Source organism: Littorina saxatilis, linkage group LG14 (assembly GCF_037325665.1).
Source record: "Littorina saxatilis isolate snail1 linkage group LG14, US_GU_Lsax_2.0, whole genome shotgun sequence".
Lineage (NCBI taxonomy): Eukaryota > Metazoa > Mollusca > Gastropoda > Littorinimorpha > Littorinidae > Littorina > Littorina saxatilis.
The window spans coordinates 9,241,822-9,254,977 of record NC_090258.1 but is presented as its reverse complement, the minus strand read 5'-3'; the positions used below and the strand labels follow the sequence as shown (position 1 = coordinate 9,254,977).

At 44.1% G+C, this 13,156-nt stretch overlaps 1 protein-coding gene across 1 annotated transcript in view; it reads left to right on the top strand.

Annotated features, from left to right (window-relative positions):
• The window catches only part of LOC138947059 (homeobox protein php-3-like), a 113,925-nt gene that overhangs the window by 90,849 nt on the left and 9,920 nt on the right, over positions 1-13,156 (top strand). Inside the window, exon 4 of the mRNA XM_070318480.1 lies at positions 11,052-11,233. Coding sequence (XP_070174581.1) covers positions 11,052-11,233 — 182 coding nt within the window. The remainder of the gene's footprint in view (positions 1-11,051; positions 11,234-13,156) is intronic.

The window sequence follows — 13,156 nt, the reverse complement described above, 5'->3', positions numbered from 1 at the left end:
CAGCGTATTACCAATACCTGTCCCAATATAGACCAGTTGGTCTAAGAGGACGTTAAACCCTATTAGTCAGTCAGTCAGTCATAATTACATATGTGTACACCGCTTCACTTCCTCAGTGTGACGTGCATACATGCATTTTCTGTGCACGTTGAATTGTCTCTGTGTTATCGATACATGTCAAGTGTCACGCTCGATTATTCATGAGATCTAGCAATACGCAGTTCAATGAATTGGAAATTAAGCCATGCGTGACACACGGATTAACTTTCTAGGGTGACATGAGCTTTTCTCTTCTTGAATGTTCTCTCGCTCGAGGCAAAGAGCAAAGTGCAAAGTTTAAAAGGTTCCTCCCCTCCCAACGAATTGGAAGTAAATCTTCCCTGCTAACACGTTCATTTTCACCATCACTGATCTGTTGAGGCTTTCAACTGGAATAAGAGCATTCTTCCACCTGGACATATACACAATCAACAGTGTGACTGCATTCTGTGTAGAGTTGGACTTCTTATTACTAAATTAATTTCGTGCATTTGCATAGGTGTCACTTAAGAAATAAATGTAACCAACCAAAGAAACAGAATGAAAAAAATCCTACTTTGCTTGAGAAACAGCCAGGCCGTATAGGAGTATGAGGTTGCTCGTTTCCTTTGTAAAAAAACCAACACATGACATAAAATAACGGAAAGACTGAAAAATGAAAGAGACAAAGACAGAAAGAACAAGAGAAAGAATGGGAAAAACATAAACGAAGAAAGGAAGAAGGGGAGTAAGAAAGACAAAAACACTTTTGGAAGTAAATCTTCCCTGCTCATACATAACGTATATGTCAAAAAGAAAGCAAGCATAATGAAAGGAATATGCAATTTGTCCTTCCTGTTGTGATATATGACGTCTACCGTTGCTTACAGACAACCCCGCTTTCCGTCATTGTGTTCGCGTGTGAACTTACAAACACATGTATAGCGAACGCTGTGAGAATGTTAATGAAGTTGGTGACAGAGTGTGGACAAACGTTGAGGAGGGGTTGGGGGTGTGGGGCGGGAGAGGAAGGATGAGTGGGAGGGGGAGGGGGGTTGAGTCGTCCGTTTATGACACAGCGCTTGCATAATCATTACTTGTCAGGGGCATACGACTGCAGATTAAGTGCACTGTGAAAGATACCCTTTGTCAACGATCGTGTGAATCGTCACAGATCTAACCAGTAAGCTTACAATCATCTCCGGCGTTGAAACCATTTTGTAAATCGTGAAAATTGTTGTCTAAGCTTTTACATGAGAAAAGAACATCCTCTACAACCAAAACTCGTCAGCCTGGCTGTTTGGTTGTCTGTCTGTCTGCCTGCTTGTGTCTCCACCATCTATTTGTATTTATGTCGGCCGTTCTGTCTGTCTGTCTGTCTGTCTGTCTGTCTGTCTGTCTGTATGTCTTTATTTCTTTCGTTTTTTTTGTTGTCTTTCTTTCTTTCTTTCTTTCTTTCTTACGTTCAACTTGTACATGTATATTTTTTTTGTAGAAAACAGTTTAATGGCAATAATGCCAATAAGTTAGTTAATTGAATCATTTTAGTTGTTCTAACTGTTTTATTCCGTTTCTTCGTTTTCATTTATTTATTCTATTTTTCTTTGCTTCCTTCTTATTTTCATTAATGTGTGTCGTCTTCTTTTTATCTTGGCGCTGTTATCTCTATAATCTGTAAACACACACAACAACATTGTAGCATTACTTCATTCACATGCATGCATACGCGTATCATTCCAAACAAACCATCACCATCCGTCTTTTTAGTTGTATCCCCTTTATCCCTAGCTGTCTGACTGTGCTTGGGTCAAAATATTTCACGACCATTAGGCAGCTACCGGACATATTACGGTAGGTGGGCTTCAGAAAACAAAAGGCGACTTTACCTTCCGGCGACATTCCGATGTCCGTGTCGACGACGAGAGGGTCGGCATGGTAGAGAAGACAGGGAGAGTAAGCTTAATTGATCCTAGTCTTCAACGTGAGATGAGAACTAAGTAAGAGAGAGGGGACGAAGTTGAGAGAAACAAGTACTGTAAAAGAAGAGAAAGCTCGACAAAAAGGGGAGGGGCGGGGAGTTGGGGTTGTGGAAAGGAGAAAGGTAGATGATAGAAAGAAGTGAGATGGAGAGGTGTGTGTGTGTGTGTGTGTGTGTGTGTGTGTGTGTGTGTGTGTGTGTGTGTGTGTGTGTGTGTGTGTGTGTGTGTGTGTGTTGAGAGAGAGAGAGAGGGAAAGAGAGAGAGAGAGTGAGAGAGAGAGAGAGAGAGAGAGAGAGAGAGAGAGAGAGAGAGAGAGAGAGAGAGAGAGAGAGAGAGAGAGAGAGAGAGAGAGAGAGAGAGAACGATTCCTTGAATGAGGGGATTTGTATGATGACTCTACAGAGATCAACTAGCAATACAGTACCAAGCTGGCTAGATTTATTTATTTATGTTTTGTGTGTGTATTTGTTTTTACTTTTATGTATCGCCGACTGACAATAATCCAGTGCCGGTGTGTCGGCCATGAGATTGTCAGCGTGTGTCATAGACACGGACGCTTGAGATTGCTGATCCTTGTTTATTTATTTATGTGTACAATTTACTGCCACTTTCCAGACAAAACCCTGGCCAAAATACACACACACACACACACACACACACACACACACACACACACACACACACACACACACACACACACACACACACACACACACACACACACACACACACACACACACGCACACACACACACACACACACACAACTCTTACACGTTAAAAAAAAACACCTTCGCATCCCCTTACAATTCCTTGACTGTGTTTTTCAGTGACTATCCGCACTTCACAACACAAACCGAAACAGTGCTAGTCCCGGCCAGTAGCCGCAGGGGGCCCGTTCACATGTCCATAAAACTCTGTCGAGCGATCGTCAATGGTGCCATAAAGAAGTAGAAAAATTAGCAATCTGCGCAGTGCTGAGACAGGGTGTGCAAAAAAAGTCCAAAAAAGACAGTTTAGCGCATCGAGGCGGAAAAGATTAATTGAATTAGTCTCTTTGCACTCTGGACTCGTGGTGAGAGATTGTTAGCCTGGCCATGTCGCTTTTTCCGGAGGGCGTTTTGGACTTGATCTTCTTCTTCTTGGCGTTCGCAGAGGTTACACAATCAGTCCAGCACTGGTGATAAATGTTGTCGTTTTTTCCAACTCCTGTCGACTGCCGTATAGTTTGGTCTGCAAGGGAGTTGGTGACGGCCACACTTCTTTTCGTTCCTCATCTAGTAAGGGACATCGCTGTAAGATGTGTTCCGCTGTTTGGTCCTCTTGACCGCAGGCACAGGTTGGTGATGGCGCCAGCTTGAACTTTCGGTTCATGTGAGCATTGAGCCTGTTGTGGCCAGTACGCAGCCTGATGAGGTTGACTTGCTGCTCTCTGGACATTGTGTGGTAGTCATCTCTGTTTGTCCTTGGCCTCATCAATGCCTTGATGATTGTCTTCTGCTCACTAAAGCTGACACTGTTTTCAGGTTGGTCTTCCATGGCTCCTTCTTTTGCCAGCTCATCTGCCCTTTCATTTCCTGGTATCCCACAGTGTGCTGGTATCCACTGGAGGACAACTCTTCTGGTTTGTCTGACCATCTGTAATGCTTTGGCCAGCTGTGGGAGTTTGTCGTTCTCTAGGGCCTGAAGGACTGAAAGGGCGTCCGAGAGGAAGACAACTTGGTAGCAAGGGTCTGCGGAGTCCTGAACGAAGGAGGCGGCCTGCATGAGAGCTTCTGCTTCTGCTTTATAGTTTGTGCAGTGTTTGCCAGTGGCAACGCTGGATGTAGCTGTATGTCCCCCAGGGAACTGGATGAGAATGCCTGCACCTCCATTGAGCACGGCGTTAGTTGCTGATCCATCGGTGTATACATGGATCCACGCCTCTTTTGGGTACTGTTCGTCGATCAGGGCTAAGGTGAGTGCCTGTCGAGCTGTGTCATTCTGATCTTCTCCTGAGGTAACATGTGGAACACTGGTGCAGATCTGGATGCCTGGTTTCTCTGTTGCCTTGGGGGTTTCCTCTTCTTCTTGAGTCAGAGGTAGAGTGTTCTGTGGAAGGACTTCCCTGTACTGTCGAGAAAGTCTCTTGCTCTCGTGTACAAAACTGCTCCGTTTAAGCCGGTTCTTGGTGAGGTTGCTCAGTCTGTGCTTCATGGGGTGGTCGGGTAGGCACTTGAGCTTCTCGGCCTGTACCATAGTCTTGGCTTCTCTTCTCTGACAGAGGGGTTGGATGGTGGTAAGCTTCTCCATTTCCTTGATGGGCGTGGATTTCATTGCACCGGTGATGAGTCGGAGGGCCTGGTTTTGCACACGGTCAAGGGTCTGCAGGTTTGTCTTGGCTGAGGTTGACCACGCTGTGGAGCCGTACTCGAGGTGGGGTCTGATTGTTCCCTGGTATACTGTCTTCAGTATCTTCTCGTTCGCTCCCCAGGTGGTACCTGCCAGCTTCCTGAGTATGGCTAGCTTGCGCCGGGCCTTTGTCTCTGCCTGTGCAATGTGTGGTTTCCAGGTCTGCCGTCTATCAAAGGTGACACCAAGGTACGTTGCTTCTTCATCCTCTCTCAGAGGAGTTCCACCAAGCCTAATGGTTCCGGCTTTCTGCTTTGGCGACAGTGTGAATAGGGTGGTGGAGGATTTCTCCTTGTTGATGGAGACGCACCAATCTTCTGCCCATGCGTTCAGCCTATCTGCCGCTTGCTGCATTCTGTAGGTGGCAGTACTTGCGTGCTCCTCCTTGCACCAGATCACAAGGTCGTCTGCGTAGAGAGCAGCTTTGATCCCCTTGGGCATCTCAGACACCAGATCGTCGATGAAGAGAAGGAAGAGTGTGGGGGAGAGGACTCCGCCCTGAGGGACGCCATGACGAAGGAGGAACTTCTTGCTTTTGGTCTGGTCGACGTTAACTCTTGCCCTGCGGTTATAGAGGTAAGAGCGAATCCACTGGTACATGTTGCTGGACACGCCTTTCCTCAGCAGTTTTACAAGGAGTCCATCTTTCCAGACCTTGTCAAAGGCCTTCTGAAGATCTATCCAGGTGACGAAGACCAGCTTCTGTTCCTGAAAGGCATCTTCAACTTCTTGCGCCAGGTAAGTGACCTGATCTTCAGTGCTGCGGAACTGTCGGAATCCAGCTTGTTCAGGGGCGAGGAGGTTCCTGGATTCCAGGTACCACCTGAGGCGCTCGTTCACAATTCTCTCCAGGGTCTTCACAACACAGCTGGTGAGGCTGATTGGGCGATAGCTGGTGGCCTTCTTTGGATCCTTCCCTTTTTTTAAGATGGGGATCATGATCGCTTCTCGCCAGAGTTGTGGTAGCGATCCTTCTTGCCAGCTGCTGTTGAAGACCTCGAGTAGCTTGTTCTCTGCTGCACTACCAAGGTGGGTTAGCATCTCGTTGGTGATGCCGTCTGGGCCAGGGGACTTCTTCGCCTTTGACTTTTTCAGAGCTGAGTGCAGCTCGTGGAGTGTGAGTGGTTGACTCATGGCGTCCACTGTCGACTGTCTGGCAGGTCTCTCTCTTTTCTCTCTTCTTGCTTCTCTCTGTTTCTCGGGGCTAACATGGAGGTTGCTCTCAGCTGCATAGCTTTCAGCAAATTGGTTGGCAGCATGCTTTCCTGTTAGCACCTTCCCGTTCTCTTCTAATGTGATATTTCCTCTGCTGGTGTTCTCATCATTCAACTGCTTGGTGAGCCTCCAGAGCTTTCTGCCATCCTTCTCAAGGTTCAGAGAGCTTGTTTTCTCTTGCCAGCTTCTCCGTCTTGCCTGTAGCTTCTTTTTGAGAAATTTGGCTTTGGCTTCCTGGAGGCGGATGTTGTTGTTTTGTGACGGGTTGACTTCTGCTTCCCTTCTGGCGTCTGCCAGATCATCATCCAGTTCCTGCAATTCATTGCTCCAGTAGGGCTTATAGTCTCTCCTGGCACCCCTGGGAATGGACTCACGCGCTGCTCTGAGGATGCTCATGTTGAAGTCCTTCGCCACCATGTTGATGTCTCGACCCTCGACTCTGATGTCTTTGGTGAGTTCGCTGGTGCGGTGTCTAAAGAGGAACCAGTTCGCTCTTTTGTAGTTCCACCGAGGGAAGGAAGCTTCAGTGCAGGACTCCATGCCCAGGGTCAAAAAGACTGGCCGATGGTCACTTCCACCTAGCTGTTCTCCGACCTCTCTGCTGGTTAGCTGGTGCATGTCTTCCGTGCAGAAGGCTAGGTCAGGAGTTGATGTAGTGTGCCATCTTCTGGAGTAGAATGTAGGGCAGTCAAAGGGACTGTTCAAAAGGATGAGACCTTTGTCGTCCTGCCAGTTCTCCACCTCTTCTCCTCTCCGATCCAGGTGGTCATATCCCCAACTCTGTGAATGACTGTTGAAGTCACCCACCACGATGAAGTTGGAGGCCTTTGCGGGGATCGTGTCAAGGGCGAGGTGTCTATCATTGGGGCAGTAGAAGTTGACAAGATGGAATTCTGATGTCTTCGTCTGGATTCGAATCACCTGATATTCGGAGTCCTCCATGTGCGTTTCTATCAAACAGGCATTGATGTTGTTCCTGATGAGGGTCAGGATTCCTCCTTTGCTTCGGTCTGTTCTGTCGGACCTAAGGCATTGGTAGCCTCTCACTTTGAAGGACTTTTGGGGTGTCAGGTGCGTCTCCTGAATACAGCAGATGTTGATGTTCTTCTCATGCAGGATATGCTCCAACTCTGTCTTCTTGTTCAGGATACTTTCTGCGTTCCAGTGCATGACCTGGAAAGGTCGCTGCTGACTGGGTTTCTTCCTGGTTGTGGTGGTGCCAGTCACTTTCCTCCCGCGTCCCCTGGCGTGACAAGACGGACGGGAGGGACCTCCAGTAGTTGGGGCTGGGTCCCTTTGAGGCATGGGACCCGACGCTGCTCCACCCTGGGGGGTCCTCAATGGGCGAGCGCCATTTCCATCTGTGCTGGTTGATTGTGTCATCATTTGCGTAAGTGCGTGTACCCGTGGTTTGTTAGAATGCGCCGTGCGGCCCGGGTCCTCCGTCTTCAGCATTCGGGGTTTTCTGTCGGGGTTACCTCACCCTTAGCTCATGGCCCGTACGTCCTACCCTGAGAGCACAGGGGGGAGGATTTTCCGGGATCCCACCCGGAGCCAGTTTGGTCCGCGGCCGCAAGCGGCTGATCTCCATATCTGAAGACCGTTCCCCTATCCGCCACCCGGGGACGCGCTGGGTTGGGGGTGGTCGCCCCACTGAAAATCCCACACTGGGTTAAGAACGATCAGCCTGTCCCAGTGGACTTGATAGTCGCACGCCCGTTTTCTGTTCGTGTTATCAGATACGTTGTGGCTGTAATTTTGTTACGATACATAATCTCGACTAGAGAGTTTGTTTTCCCTGTAGTCTTAGAAATGTGATGGAACATAATGGTGAGGATTTTGTTTTCGAAACAGAAGCTTGATAAGCGAATGTTATGTGCTTGAGTTTTTAAGATAAAATTGAAAGAGGATTATAATTGTAACCACGGTGTGTGTAAGCCTTGGTTGGTCCAACACAATTTGTCAAGGAGACCCAGGCGTTTCTAAATTCTTCCCCCGTTTCGTATTAAATATAAAGAAAAGCCACATATTTGTGATAAATCTGCATGAGTCTGTTGGAGGGCAGTAATGACTGTTTGAGAAACATACTGAAAAAGTAAGTGCATTGATGTGTAAAAGTGCTATTTGTTTTAGCGAGAATTCATTAACCTTGTGGTAATTGCTGATACTATCTTTGAATAAAACTTGCAAATATGGTGCCACGGACTAGACATTTGATTGATCAGTGGATTGATAGATTGGAATGTAAGACCTGCACCAGCTATGGTTGATGATTGGTTGAATGAGTGATTGTTTGATTGAACAATATTAAAGCTTATTTGTTTATTTATTAATGTATTTTTGAAGGAAGACACACATTAGTGAGATAATACAAAATTACTGTTCGTTTAAATCTAGATATATACTCATTGAGAAAAAAAAGCCATTGTCAAACACTCAAACATCAAACACAAGCAAACAACCGACTCGGTGCCGTGGGCAGAAATGAGTTGAAACACACTTAGCAGAGAATACCGGTCACCGAAATCAGAACAAGAGCAATAACCACTCGGCTCGTAGAGATCCCATGCATCGGCGGAACCACAGAGCCCTATTTACCAAATTTCTTCGAAAGGACCCTGCTTCTGAACGAGTAGAACCTCTATCGGAAAAAGACGGCTTTTGATTGGTCCGTTTCTGTTCATTTTGTTTTCAGTCCACGGCTATGAAGAAGGACATTGTTTTCTGAAACTAGTCAGGGTTTGCCAAATTGGATGTTTATAAAATTTCTTCTGAAGGACCTGCTTCCAAATCATCTGAACCTCCATCGGGCAAAGACGGTCTTTGATATAGGTTCTTTTATGCTTAGTTCGTTTTTTTTAAGTCCGCGGCTAGTGAAGCGGCTGCTGTTGAACTTTAGTTTTGTATATGCCTGTCTTGGTTTTCTGGCAGGCCGTCACCAACATGTTTTTGTAGTGTTGACTGAAAACGATGTTTTCTCGTAGAAACAGTATCGTCGTGTCGTCTTTGTTGGACTGATATGGATAAATATCGATAAAGCTTGTGGCTTCTGTTGCAACTAAATGTATTCACTGCTGTCATTTAACTTTGTTAGGACAGGTTGAACATATTGCGATTTAAGCAAGAATTTTCAGCATTTCTGCTAATTACACACAATCAGGATCACAGACACACATACATATATGTACATGTGAACCACATATTTTAGACATGGACCAAAACCGTCGATTCCGCTCAGTGTCACTGCAACAACAACAACAAAACAACCCAGCAACCATAGACGAATCACGATCTAATTAAATTAAAATCAAATTATGTCGATGTTTAGCCTAAGTCAATAAATTACATTAAAAGAAAACTAGAACATCATAGTTATTCAGATATGGACACCGGGCCTTAAATCCACCAGAACACACACCCTGAAACTGAACCGCTCAACCACCTCTCCGTGGAAACTGAAAAATCCACCGGCTCTCCAAAATCTCATCGACAGACGGACAGAGGGGAAATTCTACGGTGAGAAAGGAGAGAACAAGAACGATAATGCTGATACGTGGCGATGAAGTGTTGTGGTGGTTGTCGTTCCTTGTCGACCCCAGTGACGTAGCAGCCTCGTTATGGCCCGTAGAAGCGGCAAAGATGGCGGAGCAAATCAGGGATTAAAGTCGATAGCGGTTGGGAACTCGTAAAACTCTGGACAGGCGGACATCTTTCTTCTGAGCTGAGACGGGAGGAAGTCGTTTTGAAATCGAGGGCCCATCGCTGCAATTGCGTGCACATTTTTGTTAGATTAGTCTTTGAGATGGGATGCAAGGGGTGTGCGGTGTTGGGGGGGGGGGAGGCTTTGTTTTTGCTAGTGTGTATGTGGGCGTTTGTGTGTATAAGGGGTTAAAAGGTTGTGCTTGAAGTGGAATAGGGTGTCTTCAAGAAACGCAGAGAAGGACAAGAACATAGCAGTAACATCAGCCAGAAGAAAATAAAAACAATATGCATGTGTTATGCAGACGGGAAGACTAAAAATAACACCCAGATAAACTGATAATTAAAACAAGTCGCGTAAGGCGAAAATACAACATTTAGTCAAGCTGTCGAACTAACAGAATGAAACTGAACTCACTGCATTTTTACAGCAAGAGCGTATACTCGTAGCATCGTCAGTCCACCGCTCGATGCAATGGCAGTGAAATTGACAAGAAGAGCGGGGTAGTAGTTGCGCTGAGAAGGATAGCACGCTTTTCTTTATCTCTATTCTTTTTAACTTTCTGAGCGTGTTTTTAATCCAAACATATTACATCTATATGTTTTTGGAATCAGGAACCCACAAGGAATAAGATGAAATTGTTTTTAAATCGATTTCGGAAATTTTATTTTAATAATAATTTTTGTATTTTTAATTTTCAGAGCTTGTTTTTAATCCAAATATAACATATTTATATGTTTTTGGAATCAGAAAATGATGAAGAATAAGATAAACGTAAATTTGGATCGTTTTAAAAACAATTTTTTTTTTTACAATTTTCCGATTTTTAATGACCAAAGTCATTAATTAATTTTTAAGCCACCAAGCTGAAATGCAATACCGAAGTCCGACCTTCGTCGGAGATTGCTGGGCCAAAATTTCAATCAATTTGATTGAAAAATGAGGGCGTGACAGTGCCGCCTCAACTTTCACGAAAAGCCGGATATGACGTCATCAAAGACATTTATCAAAAAAATGAAAAAAACGTTCGGGGATTTCATACCCAGGAACTTTCATGTCAAATTTCATAAAGATCGGTCCAGTAGTTTAGTCTGAATCGCTCTACACACACACACACACAGACAGACAGACAGACAGACGCACATACACCACGACCCTCGTTTCGATTCCCCCTCCATGTTAAAATATTTAGTCAAAACTTGACTAAATATAAAAAAGCGCAATTCAAAACCATGTAACAAACTGCTCGTGCTGGAATGACACATTAAATGCTAATTGTGTAGTGCTGTTTTGACCTGGACATGACAGTTGGTAGAAAAAAACAAATGTTTAACATTTAGCATTGAGGATTTCTACTTCTCTTTTCGTTTCTTTCTTTGCTCCTCTTTGTTGCTTCTTCACTTCCGTTCTCTCTTCCTTCAGTACATCACTTCCTCCAACACGAATTACCTCTACACACAATTTAAAATTCATGTATGTGTGTTGAAAACTGTAAATAGTATTTGTTGCCTTCAATGTGTATAACTATTTGACTTGGTATTATGTGTGTTCACATGTGTAAATTGTGAAAGTATAGTGCATGATTATTTGATTTGGAAATTGTGTACCGAATAATGTATTAATGTATGGTTTTGTGAGGCGCTTAGAACTATTTTAGGATTTGCGACATATAAGTATCCTCATTGTTAGTATTATTATTATTAGTAGTAGTAGTAGTAGTATTCACAGCCTACTTTTTCTGTGTTTCAGAAACCAAAGGGCGAAAGAAACGAAAACCGTACACGCGGTACCAGACCATGGTCCTGGAAAATGAATTCCTAAACTCCTCATACATCACTCGACAGAAACGTTGGGAGATCTCCTGCAAACTCCAGCTCTCTGAGCGCCAGGTCAAAGTCTGGTTCCAGAACCGAAGAATGAAGCGCAAAAAGGTACGCCCCACCTGATCGCTTCATGTACGTAACTTAGTGCGTATCTTACTCTTACCTGTGTGTTGTGTGACTGAAAAAAGAATGGTACGCCAATTGTGATTGGCTGTTAACTTCAATTTATTGTATTTTAAGTTTAGTGCTGTCTCACACAAGAAAGTTGGACGCCTGAATGAGGTGAATGGTTGTTGTCTTTCGATGCTATTGTGTTCTTGTAAATGTCAAGACACGCAGACACACACAACCAAAGGAGATAACAAAAAAAATAAAATAAAAATAAAGTACGGTGAATGTGATTGGCTGTGTGTCAGTGAAGTAGTCTTGACTGCTATTTTTTTTTTGTATCTGTCTCAAAAAGAATTGTACGCGAAATTTCAGTGCCGATTATCCTCAATTCAAAACAACTTTTTGTTTCTTATGTGTGTTATTTGACGCATAACGAATGGTACGCCAAATCTGATTGGCTGTTTAGCTAATTTTACCGTACTCTTTTCTGTGTTATTTAACGCGGCAATATGTAAGGTATGCCACATATGATTGGCTGTTGTCTTAAATATAATATTATCATACTCTCGTCTGTGTGGTACGGAAAATATAGTTCGCTGTCGTCCTCATTGTATCATGCAATCTCGTCAGTGTTATCTGACGATGTGTTCTAATTGGCTCGTGTTAGTACTGATTACTTATATTTATTTTATTTTTCTCATACCGTTATCGGCTTTGCCATGATTAAGTTTTCAGCCATAACATTAAAAACCGTGCTTAATCTTATATTTTTTGTTCTGTACATTGTCAGTCATGTACGCGTGTGCTAGTGATTTTGGTTTTTGTTTTGAATTTGGTCAGCGGCTGGTTATAGACAAAAAAATCTCATACACAAACAAAGCACTCCATGGATAAACCGTTTATTATAAAAGAAGCAACTAAACAAAACAATGTCATTCGCGGGTGAAACAACATGTGTGTTGTCCTGGAAATGTTCTCCTGGTTCGCATAGAAAGACAAACAGACAAAGCGATAAACATATATGCAAACACACACACAAACATGAACAAGAACTTTCCTGTGCCACACGCGCACGCATGAAAGCAAACAAAACACATACAGACAGAAAGGCAGTGAGACAGACAGACACACACACCAAAGGACACAAACACATTCTCTCTCTCTCTCTCTCTCTCTCTCTCTCTCTCTCTCTCTCTCTCTCTCTCTCTCTCTCTCTCTCTCTCTCTCTCTCTCTCTCTCTCTCTCTCACACATACACACACACACTCATACACGCACACACACTCACTGACACAAACAGTTAGACACACACACATACTCACGCACACACACACACACACACACACGCGCGCGCGCGCACGCAATGCATGTTCGCACGCACGCACCTACGAACGCACGCACACACACACTCTCTCTCACACACACACACACACACACACACATACACGCACACACACACACACACACACACACACACACACACACACACACGCGCATTAAACATACGCACACGCATGTGCATGCACATGTTCGATCAGAAATACACATCCAAATGGTCGTGCGATGAAAGATGGAATTTGGTATTGCTTGTTTATTTTAGTTGTTGATTGTTGGCTAGTTGGATGGTTGGGAAGTTTGTTGTTTGGGTGGTTTATTCCATGCATCAAAACGAGCTAAAGCTATCCACACAAAAAAACACTAGCTTTCCAGAACTACTTCACTATCAATGAATTCAATGGGTTTTTTGTGTTTGTTTACATGTTGATTTAAATCATTCAGATAACAGTCATTTTGAAACTGCTGCAAGTTGTTTAGTTTGTGTGTGTGTGTGTGTGTTTATTTGTCTGTTTGTTTGCTTGTTGCTTTTCTTGTTGTGTTTGTTTCTTTATAAGCATATATTTGTCTGTGGTTGAAAACGACG